This window comes from Mobula birostris, chromosome 30 (genome assembly GCF_030028105.1).
Source record: "Mobula birostris isolate sMobBir1 chromosome 30, sMobBir1.hap1, whole genome shotgun sequence".
Taxonomy (NCBI): domain Eukaryota; kingdom Metazoa; phylum Chordata; class Chondrichthyes; order Myliobatiformes; family Myliobatidae; genus Mobula; species Mobula birostris.
Genome location: NC_092399.1, coordinates 12,616,891 through 12,635,673, shown reverse-complemented (window position 1 = coordinate 12,635,673; position 18,783 = coordinate 12,616,891). Strand labels below are relative to the sequence as shown.

Below are 18,783 nucleotides of genomic sequence, written 5' to 3'. Positions count from 1 at the left end.
TTTAATGCATTTAATTTTATGCTTCCTGTCACTCCCTAGAAGAATTCTTTATTATGCTACCCTTCATTCTGTTGGTGTATTTGATCATCATGCCTCACCTTGCATCTTTTGCTCCTCACTAGTGCTCTTATCAAATTATACTAGTCTGTCTTGCAAAACCAGAAATGGGCTATTGTGTGTATGGTATCCCTCATATATTTCAATGATTTGTGTAACAATGAATGTCCTTAGTTTGAAAATATTTCTTATTAAAAAAGGATAAATAGTTTTATCTCAAGTCCTTTGAACATACTCTGGCCCTGTGCTGTGTTCATGTATTCATACAAACCAGCAAATAATCCTTAAAGGCCAGTTTCAAAGATATCATTAAATGCTCCAGTTTTCATTTTGTGGTAAATACCCCATGTTAAGGGCATTAAGAGGTTGCACACTAAGCCACTTTGATTAATACAGTAGACACATTGCAGGAGACAATCTGAATTTATTAAGTTGCATTTTATTATTAGCCTGAACCATCCATAATACAACAAGAACTACTTACATTAAGAAAAAATAATATCCCAATGAAACGCAAACGTACTTTTACCAGAGGCAAGATCTGTTCAAACTGTTCCAAATGTGCAACTGTCTAGGCAGCACACTCCAAATATATCCATTTCAAGTGGAAAGTTAGAGACATACAGCAAATGGTGATCCATAAAAGGCACTTAGTTACAAACAATGTTGGATCAGGGTTGTGCCAAGGTCACCTACAAGGAATTTAGGCAGTGTTAAGCCTTAGCAGTAAGACATCATTTTTGCAACACTCACTCTTTTAAATTATAACATGATATGACCCAGCATTCCATTTGATTTCTCTTCCTGGCATTCTTTTATCTTCTTTATCATTTCCAGTTTTCCTTTAAGGTAAAAAATGAATCTCAGTTGCAAACTCCATCAGTGAAATTGTAGCTTTGAGAGATTTCTGGCGGTAGGTGGTCTCGCTGGTGTCAGACCATCTCCATGCTGCCGAAAGGGTAGGATTTGCCTTCCTTGGATTCTCTACTAGTGCTCGGTTCACTTGAGTTTGTCAGTTTCAAAGCTGGAATGCTGAAGCGAAGACAATTGCCACCTGCCCCTAAAGTGTCCTGGAAATAATAGAAAGAGGAGGCATTGAAGTGGATCATTGGGAATATCAGAAGTGTCACTTTATGTTAAGTTTTTAATGTTGATATGGTTCTGTAGTAACATTTGACCTCTAGAAACTTTGCATGAACGTGGAACATGTCAGGGAAAAATTGGGAAGAAGCCTAAGTCAATTAAGTAAGCACCTTTGATTGTATTATTTGCCACTGAGGGGGAACAGGGGAGATTCCTTCAAGTACCCAGAAGGTTACCAGATCTCCACCTATGTGTTGTTCAGATTTTCATGCATTGTCTCATTTGTCCACCCATCCATTTTGTTGTCTGTGGAGCAGATCTTTAACTTGGCTCAACATTGAATACACGCCACCCCCTCACCAACCCCCCCCCACCCCCCCACCACAGGTAGAAACTCTGGCCATAGACAAGAATGTTGAACTAAGTCTAGGGTTGTGGCGAATCAAGTGGTGGATGGAGCTAATATCACCCAGCTCTACCTTTTAACCCTTGTAATACATTGCTCTTTCCCACATGCTCTAGAGCACATCTGAGTCATCTTTCCCAGAACCCGGTGGATCATGGAAAGGTGATCCACCAGGTTTTTCACACTTATGGGCTTACCTGAGTGTTAAACCTCTGGACCCTGCATGCAGGTGAGTAAAGGCCTGGCTCGGTCTTTGGTGTGATAAGTTCTAACGCACCAGCAGTAGTACTAGTAGGGGTGGATGGCAAACTTGAAAAGGGAGCTGAGAGACAAAGATATAACAGAAATATCGGATTTGTGTCGGTTAAATATCATGAACCGTATTCAAAGTTCCTAGCAACGTTACATTTTGTGCCCAAGGTGAGTGATCCACATTCACAGCGAAATGAAACATTATTGAAAATAATGCAGCTTATACAGTCTGTTACTGTTGTCCGGGCACCTCCTTACATCTGACGCGCCAATGCAAAGGCGCTCAACAACCTGCAAAGTATTGTAAACATTTTTTCCATTCTGCACACAATATCAACACCGCCAGCTGAACGCTGGGCAGAAAGGACTCTCACTGACAAACCAAGTTGCGTGTGAACTAAAAGGACTCTTGCTAATAAGAATCTGACGTTATAGGATTATCGGGCCCGTTTAAGGTGGGTTTCTCCCGTAACAACCGACTCAGCCACCCCTCACGCAAATCCGCCTTGGCCCAATCCTCATCCAGCCGCAGGTAATCTTGTCCTCCACTTCCTATCTGCCAACCACCGTATCCATTCCCAGCCACTGACCGCCACCATGATTCCTGCGACACACATCAAAGTTGCTGGTGAACGCAGCAGGCCAGGCAGCATCTCTAGGAAGAGGTACAGTCGACGTTTCAGGAAGAGACCCTTCGGCAGGACTCCCGGCCTGAAACGTCGACTGTACCTCTTACTAGGGATGCTGCCTGGCCTGCTGCGTTCACCAGCAACTTTGGTGTGTGTTGCTTGAATTTCCAGCATCTGCAGAATTCCTCTTGTTTACCATGATCCCTGATTGTATTTCTGTGCCACTCCGATCACAAAACCCCTTGGCAGTCTGAATCACCCGGTCAGCGGCAGAACATGCTGTTTCTTCTACCATGCTGACGGGTAAACCTATAGTCCCACATCTCCCGGCAACTGTAACTCTACGCTCTTACTGACGACCCATTATCAGCCACCAAGGCCGGTCTGTCTCCCACCAACCGACTCAGCAAACCCATCAATTCCATCCGGCCCAACAGCACAAGCCCGCGGCTCTCCCGGCAGCAGACCGCCGATCCTTAATGACAGAAAGCGAGGGGATAATGCCAGTTCAACAGAACCCCGTCATTACCGGCCCGCACCTCCCTGCATCTGACGCGCGGATAGAAAAACCGGTCGAAAGCAGGCGAAGCAAATTTTCTCACGTGCCTGCAATGTCGGCACCGTCTGCTGAACGGTGGGCAGAGGAACCCTTTTGTAGGTGAACTAAAGGGGCCCTGGTTAACAAAATTGGACATAAGTAGGGTCCCAGGGTTACCCTGGTCATTACATGCCCGCCCGCTGCTGAGATTCTCGGTCCTCGCACATAATTCTACGGGTTTCTCCGGCCTCAACCAACGACCACTGTCCTCCGCGTTGCAGCAGCCCATCTCGCAACCATCTCGGAGAAGTTTCCGTTACACACTAACCTGTCTGCCAATAATCTTTGTCAGCGCTTGAACTTCCCGCTAAATATCTATTATTTTAAACTTTCTATCATTTAGAATGCGATGTGAATTATATTTTTTTCTGTAACCTACGTGGATGTAGGTTGGCTGGAAATGTTAAGAGCTGTCAAAATATCTCCAACTGAAAGTGCTTCTTCGGTCTCAAGCTTGCCGGTGTACGTTATTCCACTAATAACATATCCCGTTCTTTTCTGTTGCTTGCTTAGACTAAAGGCCGAAAAGCTGTCTGGTTAAATTCACCAGCACTGCCCGCTGTTGCTTACCAGCGGAAGATGTGTCTTTGTTCACATTCTTTGGTTTCCGCTTCCTGGTCTGAATGCCCTCTTTTTTCATTGCTAAAGGTCGCGGTATCTACCGGGCGAAACAAAACAATGGTCAGTGAAATGGCCAATCAAAGAAATGTATAAAATATATAAATGTATAAGTAGTCCTGATGAAGGGTCTCGGCCCGAAGCGTCGACTTATTACTCCCATCCACAGATGCTGCCCGACTTGCTGAGCCCCTCTGCCATGTTGTGCGTATTCCCAGCATCTGCAGTAACTCTTGTGTTTATAATTATAGTGAGGAATGGTAAGGTCCCAGGCACGGTGGGGCGCCGGCCTCCTTCAGTGCTGCAGTTTCCACCATTACCATTGAAATATCACATTAAATCAATGTGGGGGTGACCTGCACTCACGAATTATATTAAACCTTTCAGACTAACGAGGACTGAATGCGACTTCACAGTGTAACGTTATTCATATAACCATATAACAATTACATTACGGAAACAGGCCATCTCGGCCCTTCTAGTCCGTGCCGAACTCTTACTCTCACCTAGTCCCACCGACCTGCACTCAGCCCATAACCCTCCATTCCTTTCCTGTCCATATATCTATCCAATTTAACTTTAAACGACAACATCAAACCTGTCTCAACCACTTCTGCTGGAAGCTCGTTCCACACAGCGACCACTCTCTGAGTAAAGAAGTTCCCCCTCATGTTACCCCTAAACTTTTGCCCTTTAACTCTCAAATCATGTCCTCTTGTTTGAATCTTCCCCACTTTCAATGGAAAAAGGCTATCTACATCAACTCTATCAATCCCCCTCATAATTTTAAACACCTCTATCAAGTCCCCCCTCAAATACCAAGTGGTGTCGAGTAACTAATTCCCTGCGCCCATTTAGAAACAAAATGTTGGAATTTAAATAGGCCATTGCTCATTCGCGTCGCCGCATGATTATCTTTAAAAGAGGAGTTGGTATGTGAGATAACTGGCTGAACTAAAATAGGAGGACTGAATATATTTGTTGAAGAACGACAACCTCTGTGGCATGTGGTGTTGTGAACCGCAGAGCCTTAATCTCTGCACACTTACTGAAACTACATCCCTTCTTTTTCCTTCAAATTCCCAACAGAATGGGTTTTAACGGAATAATGAAATCCGCATTTGTAGCGTCTTCCAGCCAACGAAAGGCATTTTCAAGGGCGGTCTCACTTTGGAAAAATGGATCCGCGATTTTTGCCTCGCACGTTCCCGCGGCGTGATAACGATCGGATAATTTGTTCCCATTGCTGCTGATTGAAGGCTAAACAATGCCCGATGCGACGAGAGTATGATGCCTCTGCTCTTTTTCACAATAGTTCCTTGGGATCTTTGCTGCTCGTCTAAGGAGGCAGTTAGAATCTGGGCGTGGTGGCCCCGCAACTCTGCCACGCTAGCTCATTGTCCATGCAGCCTGCGGTTCAGTGTACAGCGTGGAACTTCAGCCTCCGGCGTGTTGTCGCGGCCCTGAGGGCGCCACTAACGGCAGTCCCTGTGAAATTGATCTTCATATGGTGTGTGTGTGTGTGTGTGTGTTTCCCCTGCCAACATCCACCTGCCCGACTTTAGAACTGATATTTGAGATTTAGCAAACAAAACATTTTATAATGGTTTTGTTTTTTTTATTTCCATAAAATTCGAGCTACCAAAGGAAACAATGTAACTAAAATTAGAATTTCTATTTTGGAGCATTGGTAATACAGAAAATTAAGCAATGCTGATTCGGGAGGCAACGGGAAGTAGCAAAAGTCTGATTTAAATTCTGTCATTTTATTTCTAAGAGGACGCAGGGTATTAAACATTCGGAAGTTGCGACCTTTGGGCTCAGCCGAAACCAAAAATTGACCCGATTTTCAGTTTTCCTATATCTGCATTTTTTTTTATATCTTCAGTTCTCTGGCGTCAGATCAGAATCAGGTTTATTACTACTGACGTATGTCGTGAAATTTGTATTTTTTTTTGTTGTGGCAGCAGTACGGTATAATAATGTTTACTGAAAGGAAGATCCTGCCCGACAAACCTACTGCAATTCTTTGAGGAAATTACACGCAGGGTAGACAAAGGAGATACAGTAGACGTGGTGTACTTGGATTTTTGGAAGGCCTTTGACAAGGTGCCGCACATGAGGCTGCTTAGCAAGATGAGAGCCCGTGGAATTACAGGGAAGTTACTAGCATGGGTGGAGCATTGGCTGGTCGGCAGAAAACAGAGAGTGGGTATAAAGGGATCCTATTCTGGTTGGCCGCCGGTTTCCAATGGAGGTCCACAGGAGTCGGTGTTGGGGCCGCTGCTTTTTACGATGTATGTCAACGATTTGGTCTACGGTATTAATGGATTTGTGGCTAAATTTGCCGATGATACAAAGATAGGTGGAGGAGCGGGTAGTGTTGAGGAAACAGAAAGACTTAGATAGATTAGGGGAATGGGCAAAGAAATGGCAAATGATATACAATGTTGGAACGTGTATAGTCATGCACTTTGGTGGAAGAAATAAACGGGCAGACTATTATTTAGATGGGGAGAGAATTCAAAATGCAGAGATGCAAAGGGACTTGGGAGTCCTTGTGCAAGATACCCTAAAGGTTAACCTTCAGGTTCAGTCGGTTGTGAAGAAGGCAAATGCAATGTTGGCCTTTATTTCTAGAGGTACAGAATATAAGAGCAGGGATGTGATGTTGAGGCTCTATAAGACACTCGTGAGACCACACCTGGAGTATTGTGTACAGTTTTGGGCTCCTTATTTTAGAAAGGATATACTGACATTGGAGAGGGTTCAGAGAAGATTCACAAGAATGATTCCAGGAATGAAAGGGTTACCATACGAGGAACGTCTGGCAGCTCTTGGGCTGTATTCCCTGGAGTTCAGGAGAATGGTTGCGGGGGGGGGGGGGGGAATCTCAGAGAAACATTCTGAATGTTAAGCAGCCTGAACAGATTAGATATGGCAAAGTTATTTCCCATGGTAGGGGATTCTAGGACAAGAGGGCCCGACTTCCGGATTGAAGGACGTCTTTTTAGAACTAAGATGCAGAGAAATTACTTTGGTCAGAGGGTGGTAAATCTGTGGAATTTGTTCCCACGAGCGGCTGGAGAGGCCAAGTCATTGGGTGTATTTAAGGCAGAGATAGATAGGTTCTTGATTAGCCAGGGCATCAAAGGGTATGGGGAGAAGGCAGGGGAGTGGGGATGACTGGAAGAATTGGATCAGCCTATAATTGAACGGCGGAGCAGATTCGATGGGCTGAATGGCCTACTTCTGCTCCTATATCTTGTGGTCTAATAAGAAATATATTAAAATTTAGATAAGTAGTTCAAAAGGAGAGCAAAAATGGTTCGTGGATTCATTGGCCGTTCAGAAATCTAATGGCGGAGGGGAAAGAGGCTGCCCTAAAACATTGAGTGTGTGTCTTCAGGTTCCAGTTGTACCTTCTTTCTGACTGTAGTAATTATTACAATGTGCAAATTATCTCTCCGGAGAGGGCCGATATTTGCCGAACCAACTGAGGTGACCTTGCCTGAACTCGGTGGGTGCTGAATCCGTGTGGTGCATTTGGGGTCCGCGCTCCGCCTCTCTCCCTGTCCACTTACCCCGTGGAGTTTCATGTAGAGCCCGCAGGCGTTACACACGGGTTCTCCCTCCGCGTTGCGCCGCCACAGGGTGGTGGTAGTGGTGTGACAGTTGGAGCAGGACAGGCCCTCTCTCCGAGACGCAGACTGAAAGACAAAGACCGGCGTTACTATCCACCCGCGGCAGCCATCATGAAATGTATCTCTATACAATGCGTTTTCCAAAATGAGAAGGAACATTTATTACAGACGGGAAATTTCAGTCTCCCGGCGGGAAAGACTGGCACCTATTGTGCAAGATCCAAGGAAAAAACTTTGCCAATGGCTCCCTGGTTCGCAGTAACCTTTAGCACTATAGATTGCCTTGGTTCAAGAGCCATTTAAAATGGTATCGAACGTATTTACAGAACAATAGCAGTTTGAACCTTTGGTCCCGTCCGTAAATCATTTAACCTATCTGACAGTCACGCCAATATACCTTAATATTGACTATTGCTTAATAAGTAAAGCTATTAAGACTAGCTGTTAGACTTTAATAATACACGGTGGCCTTTGTTAGTTTTGTGCTTTTAAATGGCTGACCTCACGAAGGGCGTGTACTGTTCTATCGCAGGCTGGGGGTTGGGGGGGGGGGGAGGATTGTTATTCCAAGGTGGGCTGAACAGAAGTAAATGACCTAAAAGACTGGTTAATATAATTGACCTAGGTGTGAATTCAGAAGCAGAACCCCTTTGAATGTCGCTGTTTCTGCCAAGAGTTTTATTTTCTTTGCTGCGGTCTTCTGATCACTACTTGAGATGCAAAGGTGTGAAAGAACGCGGTTATGTTCTATATGGCGAGAGCGAGTAAATTCCAGGAAAAGGGGGGAAAATAGTCGGCCATATTGCAACGGAATGTGTAAGCTCAGTAACTGGATCACATTTGGATCTATTTCTGTTTTGACGCCTGTTTATTTTCACATTAAGCATCAAACAGTTACATATTTCTCACAGGAGGAGACAGCATTGTTTGCTTCTAGTTTTTTTTTCCTTGTCTGTGCAATTTACCAGCAGATTAGATATCCCTTGGAGAACTGCGGCTACCAAATCCGGTTTATTATAAAAATGGCTTGTCTTTACTGTCCCTGCAGTTTACTCCCTGCTCTTTCTACCTCTCTGGGTTGCCGAGTCTTGCTACTGAATTTGGTGGCTGGTTCCACCTGGACGCTTTTAGGACTGAATAAGGGAAACAGGATGGAGCCGGTATTTTCCTTCAGAAGACTTGACCCCTCATTTTGCCGTCTCCAGTTGGCAGAACGAGGCCCGGACAGGGCAAGGAATCATTTCTTATGTTTTCTGATAAAGCTGTCATGTCGCAGGGAGTAGGGTCAAAGTGGAAAGTCCGCCACTGCCTGATTTGCATGTATTTAAAAAAATGTCAGGAACGTGCATTGAACGAGAGGATTAACCTGTCCAAACGTGGATCAGGTGGCAATGCTATCTCGAATCCGGGCTGACCATTCATCAATAATTGACCAAATATAGTCTTTTCAGTTTTTGTGGGGTCTGGCCAAGAATCAGCGATGAGTTCATATTTAATCTGGGTTCCGGATTCCATTCTACGAAAAAGTAGTAATAAAACAAACGTTGAGGTACGTTGTTTTAGTCTGCATCTTGTTGGCGAGTTATGGGTATTTTCCCCACTGTTATGACATAACAAATTAACATCATACGGAGCCGGGAATTGTCCAAGTAATCTACGGCTCATCCAGGTTACATTACACAGACACTATATTACCGTAGCAGCGACACTATTGATAAACCACGCGCTTAAAAAAAATCCCATGCGAATGAAATCCCTGCTTCCTTTATCAGGTGTCTGACTGATTAATGGATGGATTGAGAGCCTTGCCTGTTTAAAATTAAACGCCTCCTCTGAACCCGAACACAATATTAATTACATTGATAGTGATATGAATTTACAAAACAAAAGTGAGTATCATGGGCCTATTGTGCATATGAACAAATTAATTATCCGGTGCGTAGCTGAGAATTAAACCGAACCCTTCCCGCAAATCAGCGAAACGCCTTTGAGATCTGTTTTGCTATTTCTATCTTTTAGCAATCTTTCAGGTGTTTGCAGGTCGGTCCTCCGTTTTAGTCAGGGCAAGTTTAAGCTCCAGATAAAGAGGATCCCGTGAGAAGAATTATTATGTCACGAGTTTCAACTAGTAAGTTCTCCAGATATCTATAGCTAAAATGAAGATAACTAACTATAATCTTACTATAAATACATGGCGCTCAGTATATTATCACATCATTCCTTGCAAAAAAAACCCAGTGAATGTCTACTGTGAATTATTTATTTCTTAATTTACTGAGATTCAGCGCGGAATCGGCCCTTGCTACCCTTCGAGCCGGCCAGCAATCCCCCCGATTTAACCCTAGCCTAATCACGGGCCGATTTACAATGACCAATTAACCTAGTGACCGGTCGGTCTTTGGACTGTGGTGGTAAACCAGAGCACCCGGAGGAAACCCACGCCGCCACGGAGAGAACGTACGGACTCCTTACAGTCCTGACGAAGGGCCTGAAACGTCGACTGTACCTCGTCCTAGAGATGCTGCCTGGCCTGCTGCGTTCACCAGCAACTTTGATGTGTGTTGCTTGAATTTCCAGCATCTGCAGAATTCCTGTTGTTTAGGACTCCTTACAGGCCGCGGTGGAAATTGAACCCGGGTTGCTGGTACTGTAAAGCGTTTTGCTAACACTACGCTATCCGATGATGTGACCTATTGTCGTCGCTCAGACCACAAGAAGCTCCAGCACTTACCATATCGTAGCTACCGGATTGTTCAACCATTTTAATAAAATACAATAAAATTACATAAAATATTTTGCGCACCAGCTCAACGTTCATGGAACAAATAACTGCGTAAACCTGCCTTCTGAATTGCAATAACTACGTGACGCCCTCCTGTATATGAATAATTTGTATTATAATAGCCTAGTGACAATTTATATCTATAAAAAGAGATTCTCAGATTCTGGAAATCTCGAACATCACGCACAAAATGCTGGTGGAATCCAGCAAGTGCGGCACATCTATGGGACCCCCGAGGCCGGGGCGGGTGAACAATAGTCGTTCTGGTCCAAGACCCTTCTTCAGGACTGTGCGTGTGACAATTCATATTACCGTGTCACGATAACCGTGAAGGAAAACATTATTTTATAACCAGGTTATATCCGAACAGAAGCTGTCGTATAACGCATTTTCTTTTTGGAATTATTCAGAATTTACATTTTACATCAATCGGCAAATTGTCTTGATTAAGTGGCCTAGTTTAAATGCTCCTAACCACAGAATTTGCAGCATTTCCTCCTCTTGTGGTTTAAACTTGCAATAAATCGTGTAGTTGCTTTAACACTTGCAATACAGAACCGTATAAAACATATCAGTTCTTCCAATTTAACTAATAATTGGAGAACCACTTTTGACATTTGGTTTCGGAGAAAGGCAGTCTCAAGAAAATCGTTTCATAAGAAACTTATTTAAGCTGAATAAACGTCTTGAAAGTAAATAGAGCACGGGGAACTAATTCGATAGACTTGCGTTAGGCAAGGGTTGGGAAACGAAGGCCAGGGGCAGGGATTAAGATGTATATCAAGCATAATTGCTGAAACATGGCCTGGAGGCTAAACTGCTTCCTCTTAGGGTTTGAAAAATCACGAGGGGGGGAAATCAGTGAATTGTAGCCCAGATAATCCACCCTTTGTTACTAGGAAGTCACCTGTATCCATCATATAGGATGCGACAACTGCACAGTGAACATGTTCAGGCAATACACGCAAAATGCTGGAAGAACTCAGCAGGCCAGGCAGCATCTACTGAAAAGAGTAAACAGCCGACTTCTCGGGCCGAGGCCCTTCATCTTGCGTCCTGATAAAGGGTCTCGGCCCTAAACGTCGGCTGTTTACTCTCTTCCATAAATGCTTCCCGGCCTGCTGAGTTCCTCCAGCATTTTGTGTGTGTTGTTTGGATTTTCCAGCATCCGCTTGTGCGTAGACATTTTAAGTTGGCCACAGAGAAATGACAAGAGTTTGGAAAGGAAAGCTAATGCCTGATAAGTAGCAGAAGATTAGCTACTGGAAGAACTCAGCGTGTCCAGCAGCAACTACGGAGACGACGGGACGTTCGATGTTTTGTATGGAGACCTTGCATCAGGACGGCGTATGTAGAGAGAAGGTAGTGTTTTGAAATAAGGGGGAGGGGTGAAGAGGAAGCTCGTAGGTAATAGTTGGAACCAGATCAGGGTATCAGGGGATAATGGACAGAAGGAAACGGGGTGGGGGAGGGTGGTGTTGAGACAGAAGCGGATAAGGGAGAGCTGATGGGCGGATGGAACCAGATAGAGAAGGATGGCGGGTTAGGGAAGGGGAAGATGGAAAGGCTCACAAAACAACACCTCACAATCCACTTGAGTAGTTTACATTTCAATGTGAACAAAAAAAATCTTCCAAGTTCATGTAACCCTTACCTGTTGTGTCCCTTTCCCACTCCCACCAGACCACCGAAGTTTGCCCTCTCTTTGTTCATCTCTGCCATTCGCTCCTTCCCATCACCAAGTCTCGTCACCCACCGGCACCGAGCTCTATCTACTCATCATCCCTCTCGTTTACTTTGGTTCCTCCTATCACCTAACAGCTTCTCTTTCCTCTCACATCTCTATCCTCACCACATACTTTTGGTACGGATATAGAATATCCGATCTCAAGCACTGACCATCATTTGACTCCACGAATTCTGCCTATCACGCCGAGTTCTTATAGCCGCCACTTCGTTTTGTTTTTAGTCTGGATTCTAGTATCAGCGGTCTCATGCGTTTCCAAAACTTTTTTTAATATATATAGCCGAAAGTAATCGGCAAGTGAATGTCGAGAGAACTTACATGAACTTTCAGAAGATATTTGATAAATCCCTTCTTAAAGTTGTAAATTGTGGAATTGAATATTATAGATCTGAGCAGGAAATGAGTTAACTGGCGGGAGACTGGGTGTATGGACAGGACTGCAAAGTGCTCGGACTTCTGCTGGAGTCCTCATTGGACCACACCTGGAGCTCCGTGAGCAACCTTAGCGCAACATCTTAGAAAGAACACATTGCTTTAGGAGGAAGTGTCGTATTGGTATTGGCTTGTTGTTATCGCTTGTATCATGATACAGAGAAAAGCTTGCCTTGCCCACTGCTTGTACAGATAAAATCATCACACGGTGTAATGAGCTAGAGTGAGGTGTAAAAACTACCGGCAACGTGCAGTGCGGGTAAACGATAAAGCGCACGATCATAAGGAGGTAGAATATAAGACAAAGGGGCCATCTTATCGCAAATGTGGTCCGTTCAAGAGTCTGATATCAGTGAAGGAGAAGATGTCCTTCAGTCTAGTGGTATCTGCTATCAGAATAATATCTGGTATCCAGTGATTATATTGTAAGGCAAAATAATTGAAAATGTGATTGGTTTCGCTGGAAATTAACAGGCAAATTAAATGGTTATAAGGTTATAATGGAGAACTCGATAAATGCAGACAACCTGTTCACCCTCATTGGGAAGTCGAGCAGTATGGTGTAGAATCGAACAGTTGAAGACAATTAACGACTGAGGCGATTTGTTACTGCTTTCAAAATAGTGATCGATAGACTTCTGAGTATTAAAGGATTTAAGGACAGAAATGGAAAAATGCGTTGAGGTAAAAGATCATTCATAAACTCTGTGAATGGCAGAAAAGGCTCGAAGGGCCGAATTGCCTCCTCCTGCTCCTAATTCTTGATTTGGACGGACGAAGCTCGAGGTCACTTCCATGTTGAAAGGATGGCGGGGGGGGGGGCGGGGGGTGGTGGTGCAGGCTTGGAACTCTTCCTCAAACAGCCATTGAGGCTAATTAAATTGTCCATGAAATAACTGAAACTGATTAGAAAAAAAAATGTGAAATAACAAGGTTACGCGTCAGCAATCAACTCATTGAGTGGAGGGTCAGGCTCGAAAGGCTGGATTGTCCTCGTCTGTTGCAATGTTCTTAACCGTTTAAGCTCAACTGACTTCCTGCTTGTGCTTTTACCTAATAATAGATTTCTACATTCAAGTTACCAAATCTATCTTGTCTCACTGGAAAGAAGAGCACACTGGAAAGAAGAGCAACAAACGCTCGCGTTCTGATCGGTTACTGGAATACGCACTGCAAGACTAACTAAAGGAATAGGTCCATGCAAGGTATCCGACAGGCATAAAAGTTTGCCCAGCTAAGAGTTGAAACATTTTTTATATAGCATAGTTCAAATATGGTCGCCTCATTATAAGAATTAGTCAGGGTTCAGAGGAGCGTTATCCAATGCACTCTGGATTAGATGGCATATTCTGTGAGGAATGTTTGAGCGAGCTAGGGGTTTTCTCCTTGGAGCAAAGAGGTATGAGAGGTAACTTGATATATGTGTATAAATGCAAGATGCAGAGGAAGAGTGGACAGTCATCATCTTTATCCCGTAGGGCGTAAATAGCTGCGTCTCAATGTCCAACGCTATTGTCCCTGTTGTTGGAGGTGGAAACGCGTATGGAAGGCCAACGGGGCTCCAATGAAGCTGTAACTGCCAATCCCCTGTACGGTGGATGCAATGGAAACTCTGACCACACCACCGACTTCAGAGGACATTGGAGACGGGAGGTCATCGATGGCCTGTGTTCCATTTCGGAGCTAAGCGTCCGAGCAAGCAGCAGAAATAACTAATACATTATTTTAAAGTGATTGGAGGAAAGAATGGGGGGGGGCGGGGAAGATGGTGTCAGAGGTCTGTTTCTTACACAGAGAGTGGTACGCGCGTGAAGCTTACCACTCTGTAAGTAGGAAACATACCTATCCTTTCCTCTGGGATTGGTGATGGAAACATACACTGTACTGCACATTGCGGAGATTTAAGAGAATCTTGGATAGGCACGTGGATGAAAGAAAAAGCTGAAGGTTGCGCTGGAGGGAAGCATTTGAGTAGATTAAAAAGTCGACACAACATCGTCGATCTGAATGGTCTGAACTGTTCTGTATTGTTCTATCCTCTGTATTCTCAATAATTTATACCCTGCTAACAAAACAATAGCCTCATAAACTGAGCTTTTCAATCTTGTCGTCCTAGGATTTTTTTATATATTGAAGATTTTTAACCGGAATGAATGAAAATCAATGATTGCGAAGTTTAACAGACAATTAAATCTCTTAAACAAAATAAAAGCGCATATCTACATTAATAATATCAATATACACATATTAAACTGCCTTCCTGATGCATCATTAATTAAACGTTGCTTACATGTTTGAAAAAAACAAGGAAATTATTTCAAACATTTCCTGAAGGCTCTTCAAAGTTCAAAGTTCTACCTTGACTAAAACAAATCATTAAATATAACGGGTACAAACAATGGAAACAAAATGTCTGTTCCTCATGAATAACTCCAGCTCATGCTGAACACAGGGTGTTAATCAAGCGTGCGGCAGCCGTTTATTGACCGTCGGAGAGCACTTTGAGATTATTGCTCAGGAGACGTGTTTATGATTGTTCACACAAAAAAAGAGAGAATGATTCCTTTCTGTCAACATCAACCTAAACCTCCAATCTCGCCACGGAGCACGCTTTCCTGTATCTTACCAGCCGTTTGAGAGGTTTGATAAGAGGTCGATTAATCCCGTTAATTCTGTTATAGAGTCCACAGGCATTGCACAGATAATGGCCGGTCCCATCTCTCCGCCACAGTGGGGTAGACATGGCCCCGCAATTCACGCACTCTCGGCCTTCAAGGACGTCTTCAAGTAGTTCTAGGCAAAGAGAAGATTTCAAAGTAATTGCTAGGCACACTCACAAACTCCATTAAAAAAGACTAATAACACAGTTTACTGTTCTACACGCTAAGAAGGCCGGCCATATAAAATTAAGGATCCAAAACGGGGGATCGGCGAATTCTCATATCAAGGGCATCAGTGGACACGGGGCGACCGCTGATAACCTCGAATGGTAGAATAAGCCAGAGGGGCCGAGTGGACTGCTATTTTTTTCTCATTCTTTCAGTGAGATGTATAGACACTTGTGCATTAACGTAAACAAGTTGTTGGTGAGAAATCGGCGGTAAAGAGCTGGTTTTACATTCAGTAAGTGATTCAGACTGCAGTCCGTCCCCGAATATGGATTTTTGCAAAGAGCATTCACAGCGGCAAAGCCCGAGAGGAGTTTGCATTAATTAAGGTGAGAGTTGGACTAACTAAGCGGCGTCAAGCTGAATATTCGAGAGATGTGCTGTGTTATTAGACTATGGAACACAAACCTTTCAAATACCTTCGTAAGATCGTTTTCAAACAATTTTTAAAAAAACGATGCCCCGTCACTTGTGAGATATTAAAATCACTAGGCAATAGTTTGGTTCGAGGGTTGGGGGTTGAAGAGTGTCTTAAAGGGGGCAGGAAAGGCGGAGCAGCATAGAGAGAGTTCCGTCCTCTCTGGGCGACTATTGGTGGACAACTACATAGAGAACTGGAGGAGAAAATATTTCAGAGATTTATAATACTTGAGGGAATGGCAGAGTTAGAAAAGACCAAAGCTCTTAATGTAGCCGAAAAAGAGATCTTAGAATTACGGTGGAGCCATCGCGTCACGATGGATGGGTCAAGGGCAGGTGATAGATATTGATGGTCGGACAGTAGAGTTGTGGATGCCCTCAAGGCTGTACAGAGTAGAACAAAAAAGCTCGCCGATACTTTGTTAGGGTACACATGCATGAAGTGACGCATGGCTGAGGTTTTCAGCAGGCTAATGTCGCAATGGATCAAATTAGCATCCTTAGTAGTGAGCGGAGAAAGAGTCAGAATCTCAACACAGGGTCAAACAGGACACTAACATCATGTGCAGTCTGAATTGACATCAGACAGTTGCTAGGAATTGGAATGGCTGGAGCACTGGAGACAATAGCTTCAACCTGTCCAATACCCCATTCAGTTAAAAAAAAACACTGGATGAAGATAAAACACGGAAGGTCAGGCAGAATCTATGGAAAATAATATACAGTTGACGTTTCGAGCCGAGACTGCAGGACTCTTTGTCCTAATGAAGAGTCTCGGCCGGAAACGTCAACCGTTTATCCCTTTCCTTAGATGCTACCTGACCTGCTGAGTTCCTCCAGCATTTTGTGTGTGTTGCTCTGGATTTTCAACGGAAGAAGATAATATTTGCAGCAAGTGGGCAGTCCGGTTGTTATTCTGGGTAAACTTTTAGAAAGCGGGATCTTGCCCTCCTGTGTAATTCTGCAGTTACAAAATTCATAACGTGATATATAATACAATGTTATCCTGGAAAAACAGCAAAGAGCTTTAATGAAGCACAACTTCAATGAAATAATTAAACAAATTGTCAGGATTAATCGCATGCCTTTTTTATACTGGCAACATAATTAGATACTATAATTTTGCACGCCACAGTTCCCGAGGACACACTGGATTGTGCATAACTGGGCACTTGGTAAGATCCAAAAGAAGTTAGGTTGAAGCAGAGCGGCCATTGTGTGAGTGGGCCAGTGTCTGAGTGGGGAGTCGAGTCTTTGCCTCACCAGGCCTGTAGGTCGATTTGTTTTTTTTTCATTAGTTACTCTTTCTTTCTTTCTGGCTGCACATTTAGAGCAGCGAGAATGTTAGGTAGAATAGTGGAATGCTCCTTTTAGGAAGGCAGGGAGACTTCCCGCATCTCTGACAACTACAACAGCAAGAAATGTATCGAGCTAGAATTTCTAACAAACCATGTTAAGGAATTGGCGCTGGAACTGGCTGAACTTCGGAAGGCTGAGGGGGTTGATGGACAGGACATATAAAGAGGTGGCTACGCCCAAGGTGCAGGACATAAGAAACAATGTGACCGTCAGGAGAGGGGAAGGTGATAGGCAGCAGAGCAGAGTACCCTGTGGCTGTTCAATAACAGGTATATTGCTTTGGATAACATTGGGGGTGAGGGGAATGTCCTAGTAGAGGAAAGACACAGTAGTCAAGTCTCCTGCAATGAGTCTAGCGCTGTGGCTCAAAAAGTAAGTGGGGAGAAGAGGCGAGGTGTAGTGATAGGGGATTCATTGGTTAGGGAAATGGACAGGAGTTCTGTGGACGAGAATGAGATTCCTGGTTGGTATGTTACCCGCTGGATGCGAAGGTCACGGACTCCTCTGATCGAGTCCACGGAATTCTTAATTGGGAGGGTGAACAGCCAGAGTTTGTGGTCCACATCGGTACCAATGACATCAATGAAGAGCTCTTAGAAAATGAGTTCAGGGAGTGAGTTAGCTGCTAAATTAAATGACAGGAACTCCAGGGCCGTGATCTCAGGAGTGGAACCCGTGCCACGTGCTAGGGAGGCCGTAAATGGGATGATCGTGCAGTTTAACACGTGGCTAAGGAGAAAGTGCGGAGTGGGGGTGGGGTCTTCAGATGTTTGGATCATTGGACTCCCTTCCAGGGAAGGTGGATCCTGTACAGAAGGACCGCTTTGCACCCGAACGGGACAGTGACTAATATGCTAGCGAGAAGGTTTGCAGGTGAGGTACGGGGGGTTAAGGTAGAATTAATGGGGGATGGGAACCAGAGCGCCAGAATAGATAGTGGAACAGTTGTGGACAAAGATGTGGTAAATCCTACATACAAAAGTCAGGAATCAAAAGGTCGAGCAAGTTAGGACTGATGTTCTGAGCTGCGTATACTTCATTGCAAGGAGTATTGTAGAATTATGACATCGTAGCTATGAGTGAGACTTGGTTGCAGAAGGGACAGGTCTGGCTGCTCAATATTCCGGGGTTCTGTTGTTTTAGACATGATAGAGCAAGGAGAATTAAAAGAGGAGGGGTGGCATTGGCTAGTCGGTGAAAAATTCACGGCAGTGCTCAGACTGGGGAGCTCATCTGGTGAGGCTTTATGACTAGGTTAATGGGGTTGTATTATGGACCACCCAACAGTCCGCGGGATTCAGGGAGCAAAATTGTAGAGAGATAGCAAATTGTTGCAAGAAACATAAGGTGGCGATAGTTGTTGGTTTTAACTTTCCACGTGTTAACTGGGGCTCCCATACTTTAAAAGGGCTGGATGGGAAAGAGTTTGTCAAATGTAATCAGAAAAGTTTCCTTAATCAGAATTCTCAACTAGAGAGAATGATAATAGATCTCCTATTAGGCAACGACACAGGAGAGGTGACAGAAATTTGTGTAGGGGAAGACCTTGCAACTAGTGATCATAATGCCATTAGTTTCGTGGTAATTATGGAAAAGGTTAGGTCTGGTCCTTGGGTTGAGATTCTAAATTGCAGAAAAGCCAATTTTGATGGCATCAGAAAGGATCTCGCAAGTGTGGATTGGGACAGGTTGTTTTTTGTTGAAATTTGGAATGCACTGCTGGAGGCGGTGATGGGGGCAGGTACTGGACAAGCACTTGCGTCAGTAAGACACTGAAGGCTGTGACCAAGTGCTAGAAAATAGGATTAGTATAGATAGGTATTTGATGGTTGACCAAGGCATGGTGGGTCATTGGGCCTCGTATTGTG

The 18,783-nt window shown here is 44.1% G+C and overlaps 1 protein-coding gene across 1 annotated transcript in view; it reads right to left on the bottom strand.

The window, feature by feature from the left end:
• Window positions 1–469: 469 nt before the first annotated feature.
• LOC140190571 (transcription factor GATA-4-like) overlaps window positions 470–18,783 on the bottom strand; it is a 29,981-nt gene continuing 11,667 nt past the window's right edge. The window contains exons 2-6 of the mRNA XM_072247248.1: window positions 14,875–15,041; window positions 7,228–7,353; window positions 3,596–3,683; window positions 1,744–1,868; window positions 470–1,127 (exon numbers count right to left, since the gene is read on the bottom strand). Of these exons, the coding sequence (XP_072103349.1) occupies window positions 990–1,127; window positions 1,744–1,868; window positions 3,596–3,683; window positions 7,228–7,353; window positions 14,875–15,041 (644 nt within the window). The 3' untranslated portion in view covers window positions 470–989. The remainder of the gene's footprint in view (window positions 1,128–1,743; window positions 1,869–3,595; window positions 3,684–7,227; window positions 7,354–14,874; window positions 15,042–18,783) is intronic.